This window comes from Chiloscyllium plagiosum, chromosome 17 (assembly GCF_004010195.1).
Source record: "Chiloscyllium plagiosum isolate BGI_BamShark_2017 chromosome 17, ASM401019v2, whole genome shotgun sequence".
In the NCBI taxonomy this organism is placed as follows: domain Eukaryota; kingdom Metazoa; phylum Chordata; class Chondrichthyes; order Orectolobiformes; family Hemiscylliidae; genus Chiloscyllium; species Chiloscyllium plagiosum.
The window spans coordinates 66,788,913-66,814,374 of record NC_057726.1 but is presented as its reverse complement, the minus strand read 5'-3'; the positions used below and the strand labels follow the sequence as shown (position 1 = coordinate 66,814,374).

General features: G+C 40.1%; 1 protein-coding gene across 1 annotated transcript in view; it reads left to right on the top strand.

Annotated features, from left to right (window-relative positions):
* The window catches only part of cnot1 (CCR4-NOT transcription complex, subunit 1), a 144,278-nt gene that overhangs the window by 93,060 nt on the left and 25,756 nt on the right, over nucleotides 1-25,462 (top strand). The window contains exons 26-34 of the mRNA XM_043707440.1: nucleotides 91-201; nucleotides 5,862-5,939; nucleotides 8,814-8,991; nucleotides 13,073-13,203; nucleotides 15,384-15,680; nucleotides 21,213-21,353; nucleotides 21,433-21,537; nucleotides 22,332-22,451; nucleotides 25,250-25,441. Of these exons, the coding sequence (XP_043563375.1) occupies nucleotides 91-201; nucleotides 5,862-5,939; nucleotides 8,814-8,991; nucleotides 13,073-13,203; nucleotides 15,384-15,680; nucleotides 21,213-21,353; nucleotides 21,433-21,537; nucleotides 22,332-22,451; nucleotides 25,250-25,441 (1,353 nt within the window). The remainder of the gene's footprint in view (nucleotides 1-90; nucleotides 202-5,861; nucleotides 5,940-8,813; nucleotides 8,992-13,072; nucleotides 13,204-15,383; nucleotides 15,681-21,212; nucleotides 21,354-21,432; nucleotides 21,538-22,331; nucleotides 22,452-25,249; nucleotides 25,442-25,462) is intronic.

Sequence of the window (25,462 nt, the reverse complement as noted above, 5' to 3'; positions counted from 1 at the left end):
CAGCTTTAATTACAGCTGAATAATTCACTGTGGCTAAGATTATCTTTATTTGTCCAAACTCAGAAGTGTTATTTAAATTATGATATGCAGGATCTGGATGTGAAGTCGTTGCTGCTGGAGGCTTATGTGAAAGGTCAGCAGGAGATGCTCTATGTTGTCCCCTTTGTTGCCAAAGTTTTAGAGTCCAGCGTTAGGAGTATGGTAAGTCCAGATCTTTTTTTTTCTGTTCTATGCAGCTGAATAAGAACTAATTCCAGTCAGACCTGACAAGAAATCTGCCCTCGAATGCTTTGATAAATTCTGGTCCAAGCTTTTTGGAATGAGAATGATGTGAATTGGACAATACTTGAGATGAGTGAGCCTTTCTTAAGCTAGCTTCTTGTGAACTTGTTGATGCATTGATATAATTATGGCTTCTCTTAACTATCCAGTCTCTCTTCAGTGAATTAGATTAGATTACTTACAGTGTGGAAACAGGCCCTTCGGCCCACCAAGTCCACACCGACCCGCCGAAGCGTATACCACCCAGACCCATACTCCTACGTTTACCCCTTCACCTAACACTACGGGCAATTTAGCATGGCCAATTCACCTAACCTGCACATTTTTGGATTGTGGGAGGAAACCGGAGCACCCGGAGGAAACCCACGCAGCCACGGGGAGAATGTGCAAACTCCACACAGAGTCGCCTGAGGCGGGAGTTGAACCCGGGTCTCTGGCGCTGTGAGGCAGCAGTGCTAACCACTGTGCCACCGTGCCGCCCAAATTGTGTACAGAATCTTGTCCTGCAGCAGATTATATCACTAACTGTTAACAATCATCATACGGTTTAGTAAATTCTGACCAGGAGCATGTCTGTTTATTCTGTTAACTCAAAATGTATGCTGGTATCCAGGCTGTCTGTGATGGTATATTTATTTGATGATTTGCACTATAATTTAGACCATCTGTGAGTCAGTGGCAGGTTCTACGATTACCACTTTCAGGTTGCACTTAATTAACAAACATGCCAAAGGATGTAGAGACATAGCCTGGAGTTCCGTGAACATGGTCTCTGACCACTGTAGATATTATTCCTCATCCACTTGTTGAGTCAGTGAATCCATGTGATGGTGTTACTAAATTATTTCCAAACAAAATGGAACTATCCAGTCCAGACAGTATGGTAACTGCTAATTTCAATTGGATTTCTTTAAAATCCAAGTCTTATATTTAAAAATATAAACTAGTGAGTGCCTTTCTAATCTTTACGTGGAGGTGTCGGTGTTGGATTGGGGTTAAAAAGCGTCCAACACCAGGTTAGAGTCCCACAGGTTCATTTGGAAGCACCAACGTTCGGAGTGCTGCTCCTTCCTCTGACAAAGGAGCTGTGCTCCAAAAGCTTGTACTTCCAAATAAACCTGTTGGACTGTGACCTAGTGTTGTGATTTTTAACTTGATAATATTGAGCATGGCAGTGCAATGCTCAGGATTTGAAGTATTTTTAGAGTAATGGAAAGACTAATAGTGCTTAATGTGAAGAGTAAATTCATGTCCAACTGTCAAGGAAAGTGCCAAGATAAGTTTCGAGGTTGTAATTTACGAGAAATTGTGCTACTTAATGTGATAATCTATTGCATTTACTGTGGCACTGTCATTAGTCATTTAAAAGTAACAGTGATTGAGGCCCTGCGAGATTGGCACAGAAACTAATTATTCGTGGCTTTAGAAGAATCAAGGGGGAATCAAGGGGGAATTCAAACCGGGCCAGAATGGTTGGTCCCAGTGACTGGGGAGTCCAGAAGCAGGAGTCGAGTACTAAGGATACAAGATTGGCTACTAACGACGAGATGAGAAGTTTCTTCACCAGAGATTGGTGAGCCGATGGAATTCTATGCCACAGAATGCAGTTGAGGCCAAAACATGGAGCATTTTGAAGAAAGTTTTTTTTTAGGGCTTAAGGGATCAAAGGGAATGGCTTGAGTAAGAGTACTGAGTAGGATGGTCAACTATATAGTTATTATTGAATGGCAGAGCAGGCTGAAAGGGCAGAATGAGCAACTCCTGTACATATTGTCTTCACTTATATGAATCCCACCATGGCAGATGGTGACTTTTTGAATTCAAATAGAAATTTTGGAATTAAAAAAAAAATACCCCAATGCCAATCGTGTAACCAGTGACCATGTCTCTTAGGGGAGGAAATTGTCTTGTCTGGCCTACATGTGACTCCACACCTGCAGCAATGTGCTTGACTTTTAATTGTCCTCTGAAATGATCTCACAAGCAACTTAATTCAAGGGCAATTTGGGATGGACAATAAATACTAGCCTTGCCACTGATGCCCCCTTCCACATGGATATTTCTGAAAAATAATTGATATAAAATTAATGGTAAACAGTTCAAAATACTAAATCAAGGTGTGGTATGCGTACCTATGTGGTATGACTTAGTCATTCCAAGACAGACCATTGTCCAGATTGTGCTGCGTATGGACATGGATTCCTTCAGTATCTGGGGAGATGGGAATAGTGCTGACCATTGAGCAAACATCAGTAAGCACTTCTGACCTTAGTGGAGTGCTTGACATTCAAGCAGCTGAAGATGGTTGGGTCTCGGACACTACCCTAAGAACTCCTGCAGGCGTGTTCTGGAGCTGAGGTGACTGATTATTTTAATGAGGTCAGGTGCCCAATAGTCCTGGCTGAACTAAACTGGGTGTCAGTGAGCAGCTGAACAAATCATCATTAAGCACTCTGACCTTACAATGGGTAAGGTTTGAGGGTAGACTGGTTCGGGTTGGATTTGACCTCCTTTTGTACAGACCATACTTGGCAATTTTCTTCGGGTGATGCCAGTGCTTGGCTAGGGAACAGCATGTTCTGAAGTGCACATTTTCAGCTACGTTTGGCTGTAATTTTTACCTGTTGCTGTGTAGACCTCCAAGGTCTGTGTGACAGCAGCTTTCAGAACTGGATGTCAATGCATCAGGATGCCATTCAGTGTGCCCAGGATCTCCAAGGGGGAACCATTCAACTTAGGGACTGCAGATTTTCAATACTATCATGAGAATGTTGTCAGGGTCCACCACCTTTACAATGTCAGTGCCTCCAACCTTTGACATCATGTGGAATTAGATTAGTTTAAGATTAACATCTGTGATGGTGGAGACTTGTGGAGGAGGCTGAGATGAATCCATAAGGACTTTACAGTAATCTCTCTTACTGATTATTTTCCTGAGCAGGTGTACTTTACAGGCACTTTGGTGAGGATGATGTCAAGCACGTTTTTCCTTTTTTTTTGCTGAGTGTATTATTATGGCTGAAAACAATTTGCCTGTGTAAACTTTTGTAAAAGGATGCAAACAAAGAAACTGATTTTGGGGCTTGGAATAAATAGCTACATGTAAAAGCTGTTGAGCTTAATTTTGAAGAATGGGAAAGCGGCATATCATTTAAGTGGAGAGAAACTATAGACCCCTAATATGCAGGGGGATCTGGATATTCTGGTACACAAATCAAAAAAGGTCGCTATACACCTAGTGATTAGGAAAGCATTTGGGTTATTCTTGTTTGTTGCAAGAAGAATGGAATGTAAAAATAATGTACAGGGCAATATACCAGAGTATTTTGTACAATTTAGGTCTCCTTATTTAAGGAAAGATACAGTTGCACTTGAAGCAACATTCAGTGAAGGTTCACTTTTGATTGGTTACTGGGGTAATGGGGTGAGGATAGATTGAGTCTGAAACCATTGGAGCTGAGAATGAGTGTCATCTTCTTAAAACAGAGGTCCTGGAGAATTTGGATGCTGAGAAGATAGATTATGTGGGATAGATTAGAACGAGGGGACCGCACCTTAAATGAGAGACATTCCATTTTTGAAATGGAGATGGAGAGAAATTCTGTCTGAGGGTTGTTACTGTAGAATTGTCTTCCTCTGAGAGCACCGGAGGCAGGGTCATTCTTGATTAGCAAGGGAGGTAAAGCTTATCAGGTAAGCAGCAAAGTGGAGTGGAAACAGCAGTCTGATTAACCTGGTTTTATTGAATGTGGGAGCAGGCTCAAGGGGCTGAATGACCTGATTTGTATGTTCTGTAGAATTTCAAAGGTAATTGGGGAAATGGGTGGGTTCTTCATTTTGGAAGGGGCTACAAGTTCAGGTCGATGGCTGGTGGCTTTATTAAACTAGATTTTAAATGAGTTGGATGAACAAAACCATCCTTTTAGGTTTAAGTAACCCTATTGAAAAACCTTTCCTTTAGTCAGATTGCTTTCACTTGAGCTTTTGGATTTACAGAAAGCGAGCACCTTGCTTCGGTCTTCAAATCTAATCAATGTGATATCAGCATAAATCATCGTACTTACTCTTCCTGTGGGGGTAGATCCCAGTCAAAGCATTGGACATAATTGCAGTTTGGCAAGAACTGCAACTTGAGACTTCTAAGTGTATATAAGGGCACTGCTGAGGTTTAATGAGCTTAAAAGTGTGCATCTTGCTGGCACATACCATTTGATAGATGTCTAGGTGGCCCTGGCTTGATAAGAGACTAGTGGCTGCAGGCTTGTGCTAGTCTGTAAATGAGTTGAGATTCAAATGAGGGGAAAGCAGGATCCTTTCTAGAACATTAATTGTGCACTCAACTGTAATTATACTGCAGTGACTGGGAAATACCTATATGCTGACACCACGTAACATTGCTTTACACTTCATTTTATTACATTTTGCAGCTGTGAAGCTTCAACTTGAATGAGGTGTAAAAGAATGTTACTGCAGGTGGGGAAACAGAGCAGTGGTATTATTTTTGATAAGCTAAGCTAAAATTGAGGTTTGAGTTACTGTCATGACTTGATGTATTGGAGAAAAATTCAGGCTGTACTTTACTTCAAAAAAGAACTCCGTCCATCTGGAAGCATTCATGGGTTCAGTGTTTTCCTCCCAGCTACAGCTTGTATTTTACCTCTTTGAATATTCTGTGTGTCGATGAAGATGAGTTTGGGCAAGGAAGACGATCTGCATTTATATGGTGCTTTCCAGGACCTCTGAATGTGAACCTTACTTTCAAGGGGATCTGTACAATTTCCTAACCTTCCTTGCTGAGGCACCCAGTTTCTTGAAATACCCCATTTTGGCATATGACTATAGTTTCAAAAAGCTGGTTTTGTTGGTTAGTAAGTGGTGTCCACTCCCAGTTGCTTTTCTGACAGCATTGTGAATGAAATAGTACTGCTGCTTTGTGAAAGATATGCTTGCATCAGTTGATTTGTATTATCTCTATTCATACATCTAAAGTGGGAAGATTGATTGCTGAAGTATCTCCCTTTTTATATTGTTCAATGCGGTGAATCTTTAATGAATGGGCATCAAATTTGGACTTCTAACAAAATTCAAGTATTACTTTAATATTAGATGTGAAATTATGATCCTGTTCTTTAGGAAAAGAATGATGACACTGTGTAACTGGAAGGAGTAATTAGGTAACAGTTAATATTAAACATTACACAACACCAGGTTATAATGTTATAGCTCCTTCAGGTGGTTGTGGAGTATAATGTGAGCAAGTAAATATATTTGTCTCCTTAGCTGGTACCAAAATTGTGCCAGCAGTTCGTGCAAAATTGATACCATTCTGGGAATGTCCAGAATGGAAGCCAGCCGAATGGGGGAAGATAACTATTTGAGGTCATTTTCCTAAGTCAATTGTTTGATAACAGTACTGTGATTTTGTGGGGAGTTGGTATGTGATACAAAAGACCTTTTAGTGGAGGAGTGAAGTAGTACAATGTATTTTCTTAGTTTTGTTTTGATCAAGAAGTTAGTTGTGTTTTTAATATTCTGTTGTGCTGTCCACGTTTCCTTACTTCTGTGAACTGTTTCTGCAGGTTTTTCGGCCCCCAAATCCTTGGACAATGGCCATCATGAATGTACTAGCAGAGTTGCATCAAGAGCATGATTTGAAGGTAAGGCTGTTCTCATTTGTACTAATTCATAAAACAAATTGCTCCCAGGGGACTACACTGGTTCTGCTGGAAAATGGCTTATGCAGACCTGCTAGGCTATGGTTGAGACACTACTGAATATTACAGAGCAATCTTTGTTGATTGTGCTTCACTTTGTGCAAAATGTAAATGTTTTAATATCATTATGGAGACCAGTCTTCGAGGTGAACTTGAAACCTGAGAAGTTTGGGGTGAAATTAGTAGGAAGTCTACTTGAGGGTTTCAGGCCTTGTGGAAAGAGTGGTTTTCATCAAGCTCCAATTTTCTCCATTTCTATCTGTTTACTAGTATGTTATCATTTAAATTAATCATTTTCTTTAAGAATAATGTTTTGACCAGACAAGATTCCAAAATCTGTACCATTCCAATTAATTTGTATTCCGTTTTATTTCACCTGAGATACGTGTTGGGTTTTCATCTCTATCTGAGCTAATTTTAGCACACTGTACATAGTCACTTGGATGAAGTATCCACCATAGACTGCTAGAGGTCTGGCAGTATCTGTGGAGTGGAAAGCAGAGTTAATGTTTCAAGGCAAGTATGGCTCCTCTTCAGAACCGCTGCAGAGTTTTAAAGAAGTCATACTAGACATCAAACGTTACCTGTATCTCTGTACAGATGCTGCTGAGTTTGTTCAGCATTTACAGTAATTTGCCTTGTTGGATGAGGTAACAGATGACTACTGAGAGGACGAATTTGGGAGAAACCAGGGGAATAGGGTTTTTAAAAAAATTTTTTAAAAGTTTACAAAAATAGAGTGGCTTAAATATAAATGTTCTAAAGTAGTGAAATTCACTTCATTGTAATCAGAGTTCTCAACATTTTGTGGACTTATCAATGCAAATTTAGTGTTGGAAATTGAGGGGTTTTGTTGGTGCAGAAACTCTGAAGGTATATTTATAATTAACAAATGCTCTGTGACGGGGGATCGTGGGAAGGAGGAATGACTAAGATTTGAATGCACAATCTGAAATAACTTTCAAAAGGGGTTTGGATGAATATCTAAGGGGGACAGAATTATCGCGCTGTAAGAAAACACAAGTGGGTCAAATTAGGTAATTCTATCAAAGACCCAGCAAAAGAACCATACCAAGTGGCTGCCTTCTGGGCTGTATTTTTCGAGCAATGGAATCTAATAGGTTTGTTACATGTGAGCATTATAATCACAATGATGAAATTATTGAAGTAAAACACACACTCTGTTATCTAGTACCATTACCAGGTTCAGAAATGGAAATTGCTGGAAAAACTCAGGTCTGTCAGCATCCGTGGAGGGAGAGCAGAGTTAACATTTTCTGGTCCAGTGATCTTTTTTCAGAACTGCTTGTAGCTAGGAAAGGTTTGGTATGTATGCTGAAGATGGGGGGGGGGGAAGGAGGCGGAGTAAGCGAGAGGTGGAGATGAAGCCGAAAGAGCAAGGTAAAACAGTTGAGCAGACAAAGGAATGGGTAAAGATAAGCTTGGGAGAATCAGTAGCTGATTAGTGACTCTGGGATAGTCTTTTGGTTTTTGTTTGGTTAGATTATAACCAGCTAACTATACTCCTCTGTTTTGAATGAAGGATCTCCAGTTTTTTCAGCTGGCATTTCACCAGGATTGACTTTAATGATACTACTTAACCAAGAATGACTTCAAACAAATTTTGCCTTTATCAAGACAACTTCCTTCCAGTTTAATTGCTGACTTGCTCTGTGTATTCTGTGGTCCTGTACATTTCATAGTATACATCTGTTTGCTTTTTGGTCGAACACAGCTGGAATTTCCCTAATGATGACTCAATGTCCTTGCTGCTGTTATACTGAATATTGTTTCTTCCAGTCAAAGAACTGAGGGTGTGGCTGAAATGAGATCGTGTGTGCATCAAAATAGGGGTTTAACAGACTGAAAGACTTCAATCTGATATGGCAGTATGAACATGAGGGTCTGTCTTTTCAGCAGCAATAAAACATTTTTCCTTTGAGAGATAAGGTATTGCTGTCACCCTACTGCAGGAATTGGTGACTGATGTTTTTTGGCATTCCTGGGCCACAACTGATGTTGTTTTACTTGTTTATGGAAACTGTGCCAGTCTCCTATTTCAGAGGACTAATGCAGTGGTTTAAGGACCTCTTACTGACAAGTATTTAGCATTTGTAATCCAGCTCTGATCTGTGGTCAATTATCTTGTGATGGCTTCTACCCCTCCCTGCTCCACTTCTCCTGGTTGTGAAACCATTCCAAGCAGGGTTATCCCAGGATTTGAATACCACTGGTGATGTAGTCACTCAAAATAAAAAATGTAGGAAATGCGCAGGTGCTGACTCACCAAAGAGGAGAAAAACTAGCAAGTTTACATTTTGGGTAGGCACCCCTTGTTCATGCTGGTGAATGTCTAGTGTATGGCCTGTGCCTGAAGGGTTGGTCTCTTACTTTCAGGTGCTAAGAATCTGGAATGCGCTTTTATTTCAAAATTTCAGTTCATGTTTCTTGGTTGCAGACATTGGAAAAATGTAATAACTAAAAGGCAAGTGAGAATTCAGAAATGGATCTCCCTTCCTGAGAGAGTTTTCTGCTTCATGCAATTCCAGTATGAGCAAGGGCTGGTAGCTCAGCACATTCAGTAGTTAAAAATTGTTCAAATTACAACACACTCTTGAGTGAACAAGGGTGCTGCGGTTGAAGTAAATGCAATTCAGGTATTAATATTTTGAGTTTCGAATATCTTGGAGCAGAACTGCAGTTGCTTATTTGTTTGAAAGCTGATAATTTGTCAGTGTGACCTATTTGTGCTCACTTTGATTTGTAGGTTGGAACTGTCCATTAACTACATATTTTGCAAAAATATTTTGTTTTCAGTTAAACCTGAAGTTTGAAATTGAGGTGCTGTGTAAAAATCTCGCTTTGGACATCAACGACTTGAAGCCAGGAACTTTACTAAAGGACAAAGAAAAATTGACAAACCTAGAGGAACAGCTTTCTGCTCCAAAAAGAGAATCCAAAATACCAGAGGAGTTGCCTGTAGTTGTCACCACTGGTAAAGTGCTTTCATTTCTGTTCTGTGGTGTTTTAGCAGCAAAGAGGAGGGAGAAATATAACCTGTGGTATACTGCAATTATATTAACTACAAATTGATATGTCTGGGCACTCAGTAATTATAAGTGATTACTCACCTGTGTAAACATCGTTATCTGCACGATAATATAGTTCACTCCGTTTGATGTAGGGTGGGTCGGGTTTCATGAGCACGGCTTGCACTAGGACCCAGAGCAGAGCTGAGTGGAGTGCAAGTGGGTGTTTCTTTTTCCCCAGCGTTGCCGGTAGGCCGAGCTGAAGCCTTGGTCTTTCGCTGACAAAGGAAGCGAAGTGACTCTACAGCAGCTGGGAGGGGAAATGTTTTTCCAGTGGAGGAGTCAGTCTTCTGAAGGTTCAGAAATGCAAGTTATAATACTCTAACAGCTGTGGCCATTGTGCGGTCTTTTTTGGGGTGTGCAGCGGCTATTTTGATGTAATTGCTGTATAATTCTAGAATTCATGATGTGCTGTACCAGACGCTACCGCCTCAGTCCTGGCAGTAATGTAAGATGTAGAACGGAGGACACTGGAATTAAACATCCTAGGGTTTGGTATGCCTGCATTTTTTGTGTTAATACTTTGCCATTTATTTTTCAACTAGCAGATAAGTGATTTTTTTTTCCCAGGGAAAAGTTTTCTAGAACGTGGACCAGCTGTTTGCTTGGATTTATAACCGTGTATTATTAACTTAACGCAGCTAAACCGAATGCTCCGTCTGTCTGGCTTGATAAAATGCAAATATCCTTCACTCATCCTTCCACCTCTTTTCCACCCCCCCCCCCCCCCCCCCCATAAAATCAGTCAAGGCCTGACTATGGAAGGCGTTTCTCTAATTTAACATTCACTTGCAATCTTTCACTCTGAACGATCGGTTGAGGCCCCCGATGCACCAGTGCTTTTTCAGAGCTCCTGCAGGTCAAATTGGGGAAGAGAGAGGTGGTGGTGAACTTAAAATACTACATGTAGTGATATTTTCAAGGAGTTTTATGCTGTTAGATTTGTATCCACTTTCTGCTGCATGTCTTAGTTCATTTTCACTATTTGCTCTTGATATTTTTTAAAAATGGTGGCAGCCAAGTAAATCTTTGATTCTGAATGCCAGGATTTTGCTCAGCATTTTCTACCATACTGCAAGGGTTTATAGTTCCTTTGATGTTTATGGCATGGCATGTCAAGTTGGCCTTTGCACTCCTTCACTGTAGATGTAGAAAAGAGATTATAGAATATTACACTGGGAACTGCTAGAGCTATTTCACAAGTGTGGAAGATCCTAATATCAGATGGCTCTCAGAACCAGTACTGTGGCACACCAGCAGTGCTGCTTTGTCACATTTTATATAACCTTTGAAGTCCAATGAAGTTAGATGGTGGGTGAGGACTGTACAAGATTCTGCTATGCTACCTTTCACTTTCAGTTTGCCTGCTGGCACTCTCTTTAGGCTTGCTAGTGAATAGCTACATGGGAGAGGTTCCTGACCATAGCTAGTAGCCAACACCTGTGGAACTGTACTCCCACAACACTTTGTAGGGGGAGGAGGAAAAAGCCAAACAAGCCTTACCTTAGTTTCACTTTATATTTTTTCCTCATTGCTTTATTTTGCAGTTGACTGTAGTTTTGTCCTATTTTTCAAAATTTGCTTTGTCATTATGACTTCTGGATTCAATTAAGCTATGAGCAAAGGGAGTTCTAATCTGTTACGCTACTCAGTTTGCTGCAATATTGCAACAAGGTGGAGTTTTAGATATTTTAGGCATACTTCACAGCATCCTTGAGTGTTTTGACTTGCCCATATAGCTTTGTATCGTATGCCAGCAAACAAGAGATTCCCTTTGTTTCACTGGCTGATTTTATGCTGTGCTGTTAATTGACCTTAATTTATATTTGGAACCTAGGCTAATATTAGAATAAATCACTTACTTGATCTTTTGGTGAAATAATAATACAAGCAATTTGGAAATTATCTCTTAGACTGTCAAGGGGTTACAAAACAGGAACAAACGCATTTAATAACTTTCTAAAAAATTGCTGATCAAGCACTTTCTGAAGCAAATCTTTTTTCTTCTTAAGCCATTTGTTGCAACACAAGTTTGGCATGAATTCTCATGAAATTATTTTTAAATCATGTCCCATCATTTTTTTAAAAACTAAATTTTAGCTGCTTGACTTTGAATATAACAACCAGATTTTTAATAAATATTTTCTCATGCTGTGATTATCGCATTTAGAAATGGAATGAGATTTGTTTCCAATTATAAGACAAATGTTTTATTTGGAACAAATTGCCAGATAACTATTTAATACCTGTTGCATGCAGTCTTGAATAATATAGCTGTTTCAGTTTATCAGTCATTAACTTCAGGATCAGTAAGCATCTGTTCTTGAATCCTCCTTCCCAGTTATTATTTTGTTGTATTTTTACAGTACTTTATTATGCTGCCTTCTGTTGTCTTGGACTACAAAAGCAAGTCTGTTCTGGAAGGTCTAGTTATAAATGGCTGCTTTTATCCATGGTAGCATTTGGCTATAAACCTCCATTCTTCTACTGTGTGCTCTCCATGTCCAAACAGGAAGCTGCCATCATTCCAGAAATCGAGTGAACTCTCCTTACCCTAACCCCAACCCCCAAAATCTTACGTCACATGCCTTTCCCATGCAACACAGAGCTTACTCTGCCTATCACTCAACTTTTCTGTCAAAGTTGAAATAGCGATGTTTGGTGAACTGAAGAAACAAGAGTGCAGTCCTGACTGGGACTTTGTGTAGAGTGGGAAAAGTGACCCAACAGTTCTGTATATATTTTATTTCACAGATTGGAAAGCATTTCTCATCTCCCTAACAACCCCTAACCCTTAAACCAGAAAAATCTTGTATATAATTGTTAAACAATTTTTCAGATTATGCCAACTTTCACTCTTGTTCAAGCATTGATTTAAGGCTTGAGAAATGGAACTAATTCATTGAAAGTGAGCAGTTTTAAGTCTTCCTAATGTATTTAAACATTTAAAATATCCCTTTCAATAAATTTGATCCATTTAATTTCTTTCTCCCCACCTCCAACTCAATCACAGAAGTGGTTTGACTGACTTTTTAGCTTTATGGTTTTTTTGAAGGTTCTTGTAAACACTGAATAAATGGAAATTGGTCATTTTAAGGCCTGCTGAATGCTCTGTTCCAGTTGCAGTTAAAATCAGCTATACTGATTTATCTATACTTTAGCTTTCTGCAACCTAATGACTCCAGACATTTATTTCAACTTCATCTTTCAGAGGAATCTGGTGATATGTTAACCACCATACCAGAGTGAAATTAAACATACTTGTGAGTGATCATAAACTTCATTGATAGAAATGTTTAATTGCGTACTTCTGAAATTTTCCCAATTCTCCTGTTTTACTTTGGAAACAGGAGTTTGAGAAATGGATTTTAAGTTGAAAGATCTACCCTGCTATATTGCAAACAGGGGTAAGATCTTGCAATCTCCCATCTGGGTTTTCATTTGGGATCTGCCATCAGTGCTGTAGTGAGGAAGCAGAGAATTGAAACACGACATTCCTCCTCCAGCTCCTGTTAATTGTTGGCTAAGGAAACCGATCCGTGTGTCTCAGTTTCAAGCATTGGATGCATTGAGAAAATCCAACCTTGTATGCAATTGTTAACATTATTTTTCCAACTAGTAGTGCATCTTTCAGACTCTGGCTGAGAGTATTGTATGATCTTTCACACTTTGTTATTGTACGTAGAAATGTTTTAGATTTAATGGATAAGTTTCACAAAATTCAAGTTGTAGTTGAATCCTGTTAATGCTCCTTGCAAGAGATTGAACAAACTAATTGATCACTTCATTGTTTCCAACATAATTAGTTTTATACCACAGTACTTGGCTCCTCCCCCAAGTCAAGTTGATCATTAACCGGTTTATCCTTTTGACATCTGTTTTGAAGAAATGGACCTGAAAAATGACATCAACATGTAGGCTTTTAGAATTTTATAAGTCAGAAGCAAAGAGAGGATTTGGAGAATTAATTGTGCTTTTGCTTTCCAGCTGCACCAGTGACTCCAGCCACAACCACCACGTGTACATCCACAGTCCCTCCACAACCACAGTTCAGCTACCACGACATCAATGTGTATTCATTGGCTGCTTTGGCTCCTCATATTACAGTCAACCCAAATGTAAGTAGGTTTCAGTATAATGTGCCAATGATGTCCTGTGGCTGCTTAATGGAGAATAGGAATCTTATTGGTCAGTATGTCTCTAATGCGCATTATGCTGGTCTTTAGTGAGTTAATTCCTGAATTCTTTTTCATCTTAGCTATTTTAGACGTGAAGTCTATCAGCAATTTTGCAAAAGTGAATCTGAATGTTAATTTTAACATTTGAGAATCATAAGTACAGTTGAGCAAATGCTATGTCTGTTGAAAAAATGGGCATCCAAGTCTTTTGAAAAGTACTGTAAGGATGTAAACTTCTCACCACTGCACTTCCCACTGTGACTCAGAAACCTAAATTGTTTTATAATTCCTACCCTTTCTGAAGTCCAATATGTAATTGATATTTGGGATTCAATTCTCATACCACATCCTATATGATGACTAGAGGAGTGAGAAACTTCTGACTGGTCAGCTGTATTGCAGGAGCATTTACAGTACTAGTAACCCCTACAAAACTAAATACTTCAACCAAAAGTCAGTTCCTCTAAAGAATGGTGCTCAGAAGGCAACTTGGTGTTTATGTCTGAAGCAAACTGACAGATGTGCTACCTCACAGGCTAGTGGTTGTCCTAATGCCATCTGTTTTTGCGCGAACTTTACAGACATTAAATTGGAGCACCACCTACATTTGTCAATCTGCTGTTCACAGCTTTGCTCACCAAGCAATTTGCACAGTTTGCTAGAACCAGGTGATTCACTTTAGATAAGGCTGCAATTTCTGTGGTAAAACCATTAGTGTAGGGGGAATATAAATGGAGAACAAGCCCCTACAGCCTGTGCCCCTATCTGATCCTTGGCACAGTCTGTGTGCAAAGTCATGCATGAAGCCTTCATCTCGGGGGTGGTTAAGGTTATCGATATTGCTTATAAACCAGTGATATGCTTAGCAGTCTTGGGGAATTGCGCAGGACATTTGCTCAGTCTGGCCAAGTGATGGTACATCTGGGCACATGGTACCATTGATTCATAATCAAATGTGATCTAGAGATCCTAAAACAGAGCCCCATCTTATTGCTTGGCTTACAGACCCACTGGTACTCACTAGCTCCTTTGGAACGTGTTTCCGGTATTATTCAGTTAATTGCCCAGCCATTCCCAAACCATTGTATTGGTCCTGGCGCAGATGTGTGGATTCTCTCCCATCGCTTCAGCTTGCTTCTGAAAGTGAATATAGCATTATTCAAAGCAGAGAGGAAGGGGAAACTATTGGAATGGTTGTCTGTTGAAGAGTCACAATTATTTTTCAACTTCTTCCCAGTATTCTATGTTCTAAGTAGTATTTATCTATATTCTTCTTGGCAAATTACATAACTTCACAGTTTCCCATATTATCATCCATCTGCCAACTTCTTTGTCCAGTCACTTAATCTGTCTATAATCCTGTGCAGACCTTATCATCCTGACTACCTATTTTTGTGTAATTTGCAGACTTGGTACATTCACCTTCCTCATCTACGTCATGAATATGTGTTGTAACCAACTGGGACCCCAGCACTGATCCTTGTGGCACACCACTAGATACAGTTTGTTAACCTAAAAATGCTCCCTTATCGCAACTGTTGTCTATTAGTTAGCCAGTCTTGGAGATTAAAAAAAAAGCCGATGTTATTCTCTCATTCTGTGAATGTAGTTTTAAGCTCCCACTCCCTGCTTTTACACTTATTCTTTAATTCCTCATTTCACCTTTGCATGTTTTCAGAGTGAATCCTATATTACAAAATATAGGATGAATACATGGTCATCCTGATATCCAGCTGTTTAAAAAGCAATGTTATTTCCTGATCTTTATTGTCAGTTGTAATGTTGATAGCACACTTACCTCTAACTGAAAGGGTGGTGGGCTCAAGTCCCATTTCCGATCACGCTGCACAACTGTTTGACTCTTCAATTTGAAGGATGGATGTATTATAGATTAGTTTGTTAAACACTTGTCACATAGTGGTTACACTAATGCACTGACCTCTGTGTGGGCTAACGCGGCTACAACACAAGTTTTACAGATGCACCCTGTATTAATCCAAGATGTAATTGGATTTAAAGAATATTTTATTAACTTATTATAAATGCATAAATACCTTAAATTATTTGTGTAAATACCAATTAATGGCTCTGTTTAATGCATTCACTTTCTTCCTTTACAGATTCCATTATTCCAAGCCCACCCTCAGCTGAAGTCGTACGTCCGGCAGGCAATAGAGCGTGCTGTGCAGGAGCTTGTTCATCCTGTTGTTGACCGTTCCATCAAGATTGCCATGACCACATGTGAACAGATAGTCAGGAAAGATTTTGCTCTGGATTCTGAGGAGTCACGGATGCGAGTTGCAGCCCATCACATGATGCGTAACCTCACCGCAGGAATGGCTATGATTACATGCAGGGAGCCATTATTAATGAGCATAGCTACAAACCTAAAGAATAATTTTGCCACTGCATTACGGGTTAGTAAGACTCACTTTCAAATGGCATGCATTTCTGTCTATGCTGAACTTGCAGTTAGTTACTCAGTAGAGTTATAGTCATAGGGACTGTTTCCATGCTGTACATCTCTTTGGTCCAACTCGTACATGCTGAACCAGATGTCCCAACCTAATCTAGTCCATTTGCCAGCACTTTACCCAAATCTGTCTAAACTCTTCCTATTCATATACCCAACTAGATGTCTCTTAAAGGTTGTAATTGTACCAGCATCCACCACTTCCTCTAGCAGATCATTGCATACATGTATTACCATCCACGTGAAAATGTTGCTCCTTAGGTCCCTTTTAAATTTTACCCCCTTACCTAAACCTATGCCCTCTAATTCTGGTCTCCCCACCCCAGGTAAAAGACCTTGTCTATTTACCCTATTCATGCCCCTCAGGATTTTATAAACCTCAGCCTGTGACGCTCCAGGGAAAACAGCCCCAACCTGTTCAGCCTCTCCCTGTAGCTCAAACCCTCCAACTCTGGCAACATCCTTGTAAATCTTTTCTGAATCCTTTCAAGTTTCACAACATCCTGTCTTAACTGTGCTCTTGAATGGCGAAAATATTATGCACTTTTCGAAGAAAAATCTCTTGTTAGTTATAGCGTATCCTTTTTTGTAGTGCCCAGGATATAGAGAGCAGCTTAAACTTGGAGGAGGGTCTCATCCTGCACCATCATGGAAATAAAGTCGTCTTCAAAATTTTGGATCTACATTACTGACATATTTAGAATTTTGATAACGAAATTGGAGTCCTGATCTGAAGCTAAAGGTTTTTGTTTGCAATCTCTAGAAAAGGCAGTGCAATACTGGTACATATATTGCACATTATGTATGCATTATATCCACTTCAGATACTAACGTGAGGTGGTTGTGATATCACTTGTAGCATGCTTAAATGTAATTGAGCTGTCAAGGTGGATGTGTGGCCACTGAATGAAAACCCTAGTTAGTGCTATAAAACGAAGCGTAATACAATTCTAAGTTAGGAACATTCAAATATAAAGCCTCAGTAATGGCAGATGATGCCTATTTTCAGAACAGGTAGTGGGTTGTAAATAAAACTTAGCTTTTTAGGAAGGTAGAAAAGGGAAATAGTTGCACATTAAATGTGAAACCAAGCTGGATATTGTTTATAAAGAAATTACTATTTTAATAAGTCAACTTTGAGGTAGCAGTGTGATTTGGTGGTTAAATTAGTGTATTGACATTTATACCTGTTTGTTCCTCCGTCTAGGACTTTGCTGCACTTCTGCATTCTACAGTTTTAATGATTTTTAAACGTTCATTTTTAGTCTTTCTGCACTAGTTTTAAACCTGTGTCTGGGTCATCCAACCAACATAGGTTACGCTATGGTGCTAAAGGATGTCCTTGGAATTTACAATGAGCATTGCTAATACAAATTAATGCTCGAGTTCAAGCCAAGGGACAGTTTGTGTTAGATCTATTCTTTTACATATGCAACCCATGTATTCATATCTTTTATGCCATTGAAGTCTGTTGTAGTGTGTTCTCTTTTTAATCAGTACTTGAGTAATTTCCAGATTATTTTAGGTACACGTGACATACCCTTTAGCATTTTAAAAATTGGCTAAATAATGTGTTACAGGGAGTGTCATGCTTCTTTATCAATTATTTGTATTGGAGGTTTGAGGAGTGCCCAACCTATGAACCAGATTTAAAAGCTCTCACTGTTGTTGGCTAGTACTAATTTTGGAGTCATGATGTGAAGAAGCTGGTGTTGGACTGGAGTAGACAAAGTTAAAAGAAATCTCTCAATGCCAGTTTATAGTTCAACACGTTAATTTGGAACCAGTAGCTTTTGGAGGGCTGCTCCTTCAGGTCGTTGTGCATTACCTGGTGAAGGAGCGACACTTCGAAAGCTGGTGCTTCCAAACAAACCTGTCGGACTATAACCTGATATTATTGAGGACTGGAGATCAGAGTCGAGAGTGATGCAGGAAAAGCACAGCAGATCAGGCAGCATCTGAGGAACAGGAGAATCGACGTTTCGGGCATAAGCCCTTCATCCTGATGAAGGGTTTATACCTGAAACATCGATTCTTCTGCTCCTTGAATGCTGCCTGACCTGCTGTGCTCTTCCAGCACCACACACTCACTACTATAAATTGATGTGTGATTTTTAACTTAGTTTTTGTAGCGGTATCTTCAACTAAGTCACAAGGCAGTTTCCGCAATTGGGTTAAAGTGCCGTGTCCTATCCAGTGCAAATACAGCAAACTTGTCATTGGTCTCCAGAGCTTGAGCAAGGAAGCAAGATAGTTCAAGCAGTATGGTTTGTCCAATTATATGTGTGATTTTGGTTACTTTTTAGATTCATTTGTGAGTTACATGAAGCAGGAGAAAGTGAGGTCTGCAGATGCTGGAGATCAAAGTTGAAACTTTATTGCTGGAACAGCACAGCAGGTCAGGCAGCATCCAGGGAACAGGAGATTCGACGTTTCGGGCACAGGCCCTTCTTCCGGATTCCTGAAGAAGGGCCTGTGCCCGAAACGTCGAATCTCCTGTTCCCTGGATGCTGCCTGACCTGCTGTGCTGTTCCAGCAATAAAGTTTCAACCAAGTTACATGAAGCACCACTGACACTTTCAGGGCAGTTAATGATGAATTAGCTGGGGTCTTCCTCGCACAGTCATTACTGCACAATTCTTTTCCCCTCTTCCTTAGTGGAAGCTGAGTCATTCAATATATTATAGCTGAGTAAGTTAGATTGTTGATTGACAAGGGAGTCAAAGGGTATGGGAGTCTAGATGGAAATTGAGTTTGACGGCAATTTAAGATCAACTATGATCTTGTCAAATGGCAAAACATGTTTGTGGAACTGAATGGTCTACCCATGCTCCTAATTTATATATGTATATTTGCATGATTGCTTATGAAACTCTAATTAAGTGCAACAGCTCAGAAGCCTTTGTAAAACCATATTCATATTTTTTTGTTCCTGGTTTTCAAACGCTGTCTAGGGTGGGGTCTCTCTCTCTGAAGCAGTAATTGCTGTTAAAACAACTTTCTCAAAACTGAAGTGAAAAGTAAAAGCCAAGGTTGGGGTTGGTTTTGAATAAAAAATAAGTTGGGGTGAGCGCAAGAGTTATTTCAACACTAAAGGTGTTTGGGAGTGGTTGGAGTTTGGGGTACGTTGTGCAGGCTTGTATTTGGAATTTAAGGAGCGAAGAACGAAATATTGACCATGGTAGTAAATTGAGCAGGGAGATTGGAGGCTTAAGGTCAAAATGTAGGAGAAATTGTCTGGAGTGCTTTCTGGTTGGTGTCCATTGGGAATGAATCAGCCTGCTATTTCTATCTAGTCATATCTAGCAGACGTGGCTTTCCACTAAATTTCCACCTCCAGTGAAAATTCAGTCTGCAATAAAGATTGGGACAGCTAACTTCAGACAATAGCTGTGTCTTCCTTTAATAGTCCAGAGTATCATCAACTCGATAATTACCATCAAGCCAAAGAGTCAACCCTAATTCAAGGAGCGTACAGGATGGCATGTCAGTAACATTCAGCATATGTAAAAATTAGATGTCCATTTTATGAACTGTTACACAGGACTATGCCAATGCCAAAAAGCCAGTTATTTTTCCATCTATCTGTTCTTAAACGTCAGCAGGTGATGGAAAATGGCATCACCACTGCTATCAAGTGGCACTTAACAGCAATAATCACATAGATGCTCAGTTTGTGTTCTGTCTGAGCCGGTTGGGACTTGATACCATTACAGTTTTGGTCCAAACACTGACAATTGATCTGAATGATGAGGTTGACTTCCCTTGATATTAACACACTGTTTAATGAAGTTAGGCATCCAGGAGACCTAGCATAGTGGGGATCGATGGGAATATGAGAGCTTTCTGCTGGTTTGGGCCATACCTAGCACAAAGGAAGATGCTTGTGGTTGTTGTAGGTCAATCATCTCAGTCCCCATTCTAGGTTGCGTTACCATCTTCAACTTTTTCATGTGGTCAGAAGTGGGGATGTTTGCTGATGACTGCAGAATGTTCAGCATCACCCCCTTGGATACTGAGCTGGTCCTTGTCCACATGTAGCAAGACCTGAACAGCATTCAAACTCATGACAAGCAGCAGGTAATGTTCATGCTGTACATGTGCCAGGCAATATCGATCACCAATAAGAGCATCCAGCCATTTTTCCTTGGCACGCAGTGGCATGATCATTGTTGAATTTCTTCTCCCCCTCTCTCCACCCACACGAGAAAAAAAACATACTGATGGACTTATCTCCGACTGAAAATTGAATTGGACCAGTCATGTAAATGTTGTGACTGCAAGAACAGGTCAGGTCCCTTAGGCCTGTCCATTATTTATAAGATATGTCAGGGATAGAATAAGCTTCACTTGCCCGGGTACATGTGCTTTATGCTCATTCCAGAATTCCCACACGATTGGCTACGAATGGCACCCCATCACCAACTTTCACCACCAGTTGAGCATGACAGCAGTGTTAACCATTAACAAGATGTGCTACTTGATGCCTTCCACCTAGAAGGACATGGGCAGCAGGCTCATGAGGGGAACTTGCAGACACTGTTCCTTCACAGCTGCTGGGTAAAGGTTTTGTGAATTCCTTCCTTGAGTATACCACCACCAGTTAGGCTGCAGCAGGCAAAGGAGGCGATTGACCACTTGAGGGCAGTTAAGGATGGGCATCAAATGCTGACCTTGGCAGCAACACACTCATCTCATGAAACAATTTTTGTTTTAAAAGAAGTATGGTTTACACACAACTAACAAGTTGTTTTCCAGGCACAGACAAAATTCTTGGTCATAGAATCATCTTGATCTGAGGAACAGAACATGTTAGGTATGAAATTTTCTTCACAAGAAAGATTTCAAATGTGATATTCCATCCACTGATTCGACCTGAGCTTGTGTCGACTAAGCAAATTAGACAAAACACTGTCATAGTAACCCATTAAGAATTGATCCCAAGAGTACAGCTCAAGAATGTTATCCTATACAAGTTAGCAGACTTTGGAATTTGAGTATTTCGACCAAATATGTGGAATTGACTAATGGAGCTCCCACAGTCTAGCCTGTGGACAATAGGTTAAGGTGATAGTGGAAAGAACGAATCACTGAGTCCAGAAGCAGTTCCCTTTCGTCTTTTTTTTTCCCAAGAAGGGTCTTTATGTAGATACTTTGTCAGGGTGTATACATGTATGGTCATTGCAAATGAGTTATTTGTTATTACATAGGCATAGAGATGCACAGCACGGAAACAGACCTTTTGGTCCAACCCGTCCATGCAGACCAGATATCCCAACCCAATCTAATCCCCCTTTCCAGCACCCAGCCCATATCTCTCCAAACCCTTCCTATTCATATACCCAAATGCTTTTTAAATGTTTCAATTGTACCAGCCTCCACCACTTGCTTTGGCAGCTCATATATGCATATTAACTTCTCTAGTGTTGCTGTCAGCTGCTGAGCCCTAAAATTTGTTATTAATTTGATCCCTTAGACTGCTTCTCCACAACAAAGGGAAATGATGGAGCAAGCAGCAGCACAGATAGCACAAGACAACTGCGAGCTGGCCTGTTGCTTTATTCAGAAAACAGCTGTTGAAAAAGCGGGTCCTGAAATGGACAAACGCCTTGCCACAGTAAGTTTCTGATCCTGCATCTGTTCCTGCCCTGGTTTTGTCATCACTGCATCCAGTTAATAATTTTTTGTGTTTGTAGGAATTTGAACTTCGGAAGCATGCTAGGCAGGAGGGTCGTCGTTACTGTGATCCTGTGGTGCTCACTTACCAGGCTGAGCGCATGCCTGAACAAATCAGATTGAAGGTGGGAAGTCTTAGTTTGTAAAATTTTGTGTCTCTGCACATTGATGAAAATTGCGAATGCAATGAGTTAAAATTCTTGTTGCTGACTCCTTTACTTAAAAGTAAATTATTGATGAATTAATCCCAGACAAGCTTGAGGATTAAGCCCCAAAATTTCTGACCCCAAGAACCAAATGAAACTGTTTTGCTATACCTGAGTTGCAACCCAGCAACCCCAAGTGACATCCTGGAGGCGTTGTGGGGATTATCTCTGCAGGAAGCCTGGGTGGATAGATTTGCTGTCCGCATGTAACTAAGCTGCACCTAATTGTGGATCTCAATGCATGCCTTACTTCTACGTCACCCAACCCTAGCATGGGTCAAAATACTGCCCAACCGTATGTGTCAACTGTGCCCTAGGAGAACTGTCACATCACACTCATGTATCCATGCAGGAGCACAGTTGCACGTGGAATCTCGATTAAGGAAAGCTCTGCAGAAGTTATTTTCCTCCTTGAGTGTTGCACTGCAGATTGACCCTGAAGGTCCACCACGATGAGATCTTGGCCCTGATCCCAATGCAATTTAAACATCCCCTGCCTACTTACTGCAATGTCTAGTTTATAATGTTGTGTACTATATGAATTGTTAGCTTACAGTATTTTATGTTGCCATCTGCTCATTGCCACGATATGGCCCTACACATTGTCGAGTGCTTTGAGAAATTGTTTGCAAGTTAAAATGGTGACTGCTCGGTGCCGAGGATGTTCAAGTGGGATGTTTTCCATTGGCTGTTAATTGTTTTGTATTCTTTAGGTGGGAGGTGTAGATCCCAAGCAACTAGCTGTGTATGAAGAATTTGCACGCAATATCCCAGGCTTTCTTCCCAGTAATGACATTTCACAGCCAACTGGTTTCTTGGCCAAGCCCATGCAGGTAATGTAGAGAATGAACATAACTTTTATTCTGTCATTTGTGAAAATTCCTTGGTTACTATTTGTTCCTGAAATTCCCATCTGAAATTTACCATTTTATACAATTGATGAGTGTGCAGGGTTTTTTTATTAGTACAAATTAAATTGATCAGGAAAGAGCTGAAAGTGGAATGAAACTTATAAAATAATTGAGGAATTTATAATGACTTGGAGTCAGGATAGTTAACATGAATGAAGGTTGCACATCAGAGTCAATAAAATGTAGAGCTGGAAAAGCACGGCAGGTCAGACAGCATCGGGGAGCAGGAAGGTTGACATTTCCGGTTGGGACCCATCATCAGTCTGATCTGTGCATTTCCAGCTCCACATTTTATTGACTCGGACTTCCAGCATCTATAGTCCTTACTATCTCCAAAGTTTGTACATAGAGTTAAGATAAACTTGGGAGATTGTGTAGTATCTCTATGCCTGCTGACCTACATTGTTTGATCAGAAGCCAATGCCTTAACTTTCAAAATTCTCATTTTCAAATATGGCTTTGCCCTGTCCCTGTAATCTCCAACCACACTACCGACCAAAATAGCGCGCTCCTCAAACATTTGTGCCCATGTCCATCAACCATTGTCAAAGTGCCTTCAATTCCATTTCTAGGATGCCCTCCCTTCACTTCCCTGACTGCCTTTCCTCCTTTTCAAGATGGTAAAAAAACAAACATTTCTGTCCAAGCTTCTGGTCATTAACTTAATGTCTGCTTATTTGGCCTTGGTCATCATACTTGGTCTTAAATGTTCTTATGAAGTGCTTTTGGTGCATTTCATTAGATTAAAGGTACTGTATTGATATCAGTTGTAGCTAAGTAGTAAGCAGCAAATTTCATTTCGGAGGATGGGTTGTAGGGCCTTTGGTTTTGAATAGCGTTGAATTTTAGATGGCGTATCCATACATGGTAGGGGGCAAAAATGATGAATGTACATGGTACAGGAAGATCCAAAGTTCATTCTCTTGAATTTCAGTTCACTGATCTTGTGTGTTGCAATACATAATGGTTTTCTGTCCTTTTTATTTTAATTCGTGGGATTTGGCATCTAGCTGGGACAGCATTTTTATTATCCATCCCTAGAAGTTGTTGGTGAGCTGTGGTGACTAAGCAATGAGCCTTTTATGTAGTTTCGGAATGTAGAGCCAGGTGAGGCTCCTACTTTCTGATCTAGTAATTCCCAATTACTCCTGTCAAAGCCTAAGTATGTTTCACAGATATGCTACTCAAAAGGTAAATGGGCGCAGTAAGGATCATAGCGGTGGAGACAACACCATGATCGAGATTATTTAACAGACACAAAGCCGAAAATAGAATATTTTGAAGTTAATATTGGAATGTTTCATCTCAGTGCTGGAACCTCAACTATTTACACACTACGTTAATAACTTAAATGAACAGGCAGAGTAATACATCTTAGGTTTTCCTGCTGACCTTAAGGTAGGTGAAAATTTAAGCCGTGGGAAGAACCCTGAGAGGATGCAGAACTTTTCTTAAAAGATATGGATCTTAACTGTTGATGTTCACAGAGACTGAGATGTGATCGTGCAAGGTACACAGCATGCAGGTACAGCAAGCAATGAGGAAAGCAAATGACATTATAGGCATTTACTGCAAGGGGATTGAAGTATAGGAAAAAAAAGTCTTTTTACAGATGCACAGGATTTTGGTGAGACCACATGTTGAGTATAGTTTTAGTCGCCACATTTAAGAAAAGTAGTACCTGCGTTGGTGCTGGTATAGTGAAAGTTCACGAAACTAGTCCCTGGGTTGAGGTATCCTCCAATGATGAGAGGCTAAGCAAATTGTGTCTGTATTCTCTGGAATTTAAAATGAGAGAATTTTATTGAAATGTACAAGATTCTAAATGGGCTTGGCAGGCTAAGTGCTAAGAAGTGCTTCTGGTAGAGGCATCTAATCAGGATTGAGATGAGAAATTTCTTCTCTGAAAGAGCTATACATCTTTGGAGTTGTTTTCAGTAGATCTAAATTTTTCAGGTAGAGGTGTGTTCTCTGAGAAACTAGATTACCTGGGAGTAAGAACGTCGTGATAATCCCACTCAGAAGCGTTAGAATAAAGCCCTGAAGAGATTTCTTGAAACAGAGTATGTTTCAGCTCGGGTGAATGATAGCTGCTGCTTGGAGCAATCCTCATTTCCAGTATTGGAGTTAGTCACTTACGTTAGGAAGTCTTAGTCTGAGGTCTTAGGAATTTTTATTCCTTCTCTGGAAATCCTTTAAAAGGAATGCTTTTGGGTACTGTACAAGGGATTATTTTTGCACATACGTTTTAGGATTAATAGGATTTTATTTTAAACAGAATTAAGATCTTTTGAATTTGTTACAAGTGAATTTATTTTATTCTGTTGTTATTTCTTTTGATTATTGAAGTTCTGTTTTATCGCTTAAACAGAATGTTCAACCTACCCTGTGTATGTCTTGGTGAGAGACCACCTTGTTAAAAACCAAAACAAAATATGATCTATCAAGGCAGGTTTCAGGGATTTGACTTGTTCAGCAATAATTTCAGCTGGGATCCTAACAGAATGTAACTTAAGTTTAAATTGTGGATACTAACCTGTTACATTTCATTGAATGGCAGAGCAGACTCGGTGGGCTGAATGGCTTACGTCAGCTCCTACATTTTATGGTATTATGTTTGGTTATTCCAGAATTCTGTGTTTACGCCGATATTTCTTTAATGTATACATTTGCAAGAAGTGCAATAATTTTCACACTGGATCTTGCCTTGTTTCTCATAGCAAGCTTGGGCAACTGACGATATCGCACAGATTTATGACAAGTGCATCACTGAACTGGAGCAGCACCTACATGCAATTCCACCAACTCTGGCCATGAACCCTCAGACTCAGGCACTTCGTAACTTACTGGAGGCTGTGGTAATGGCCAGGAACTCCCGTGACGCTATTGCTGCTCTAGGCCTCTTGCAGAAGGTGAGTTCAGTCTGTCCAAAT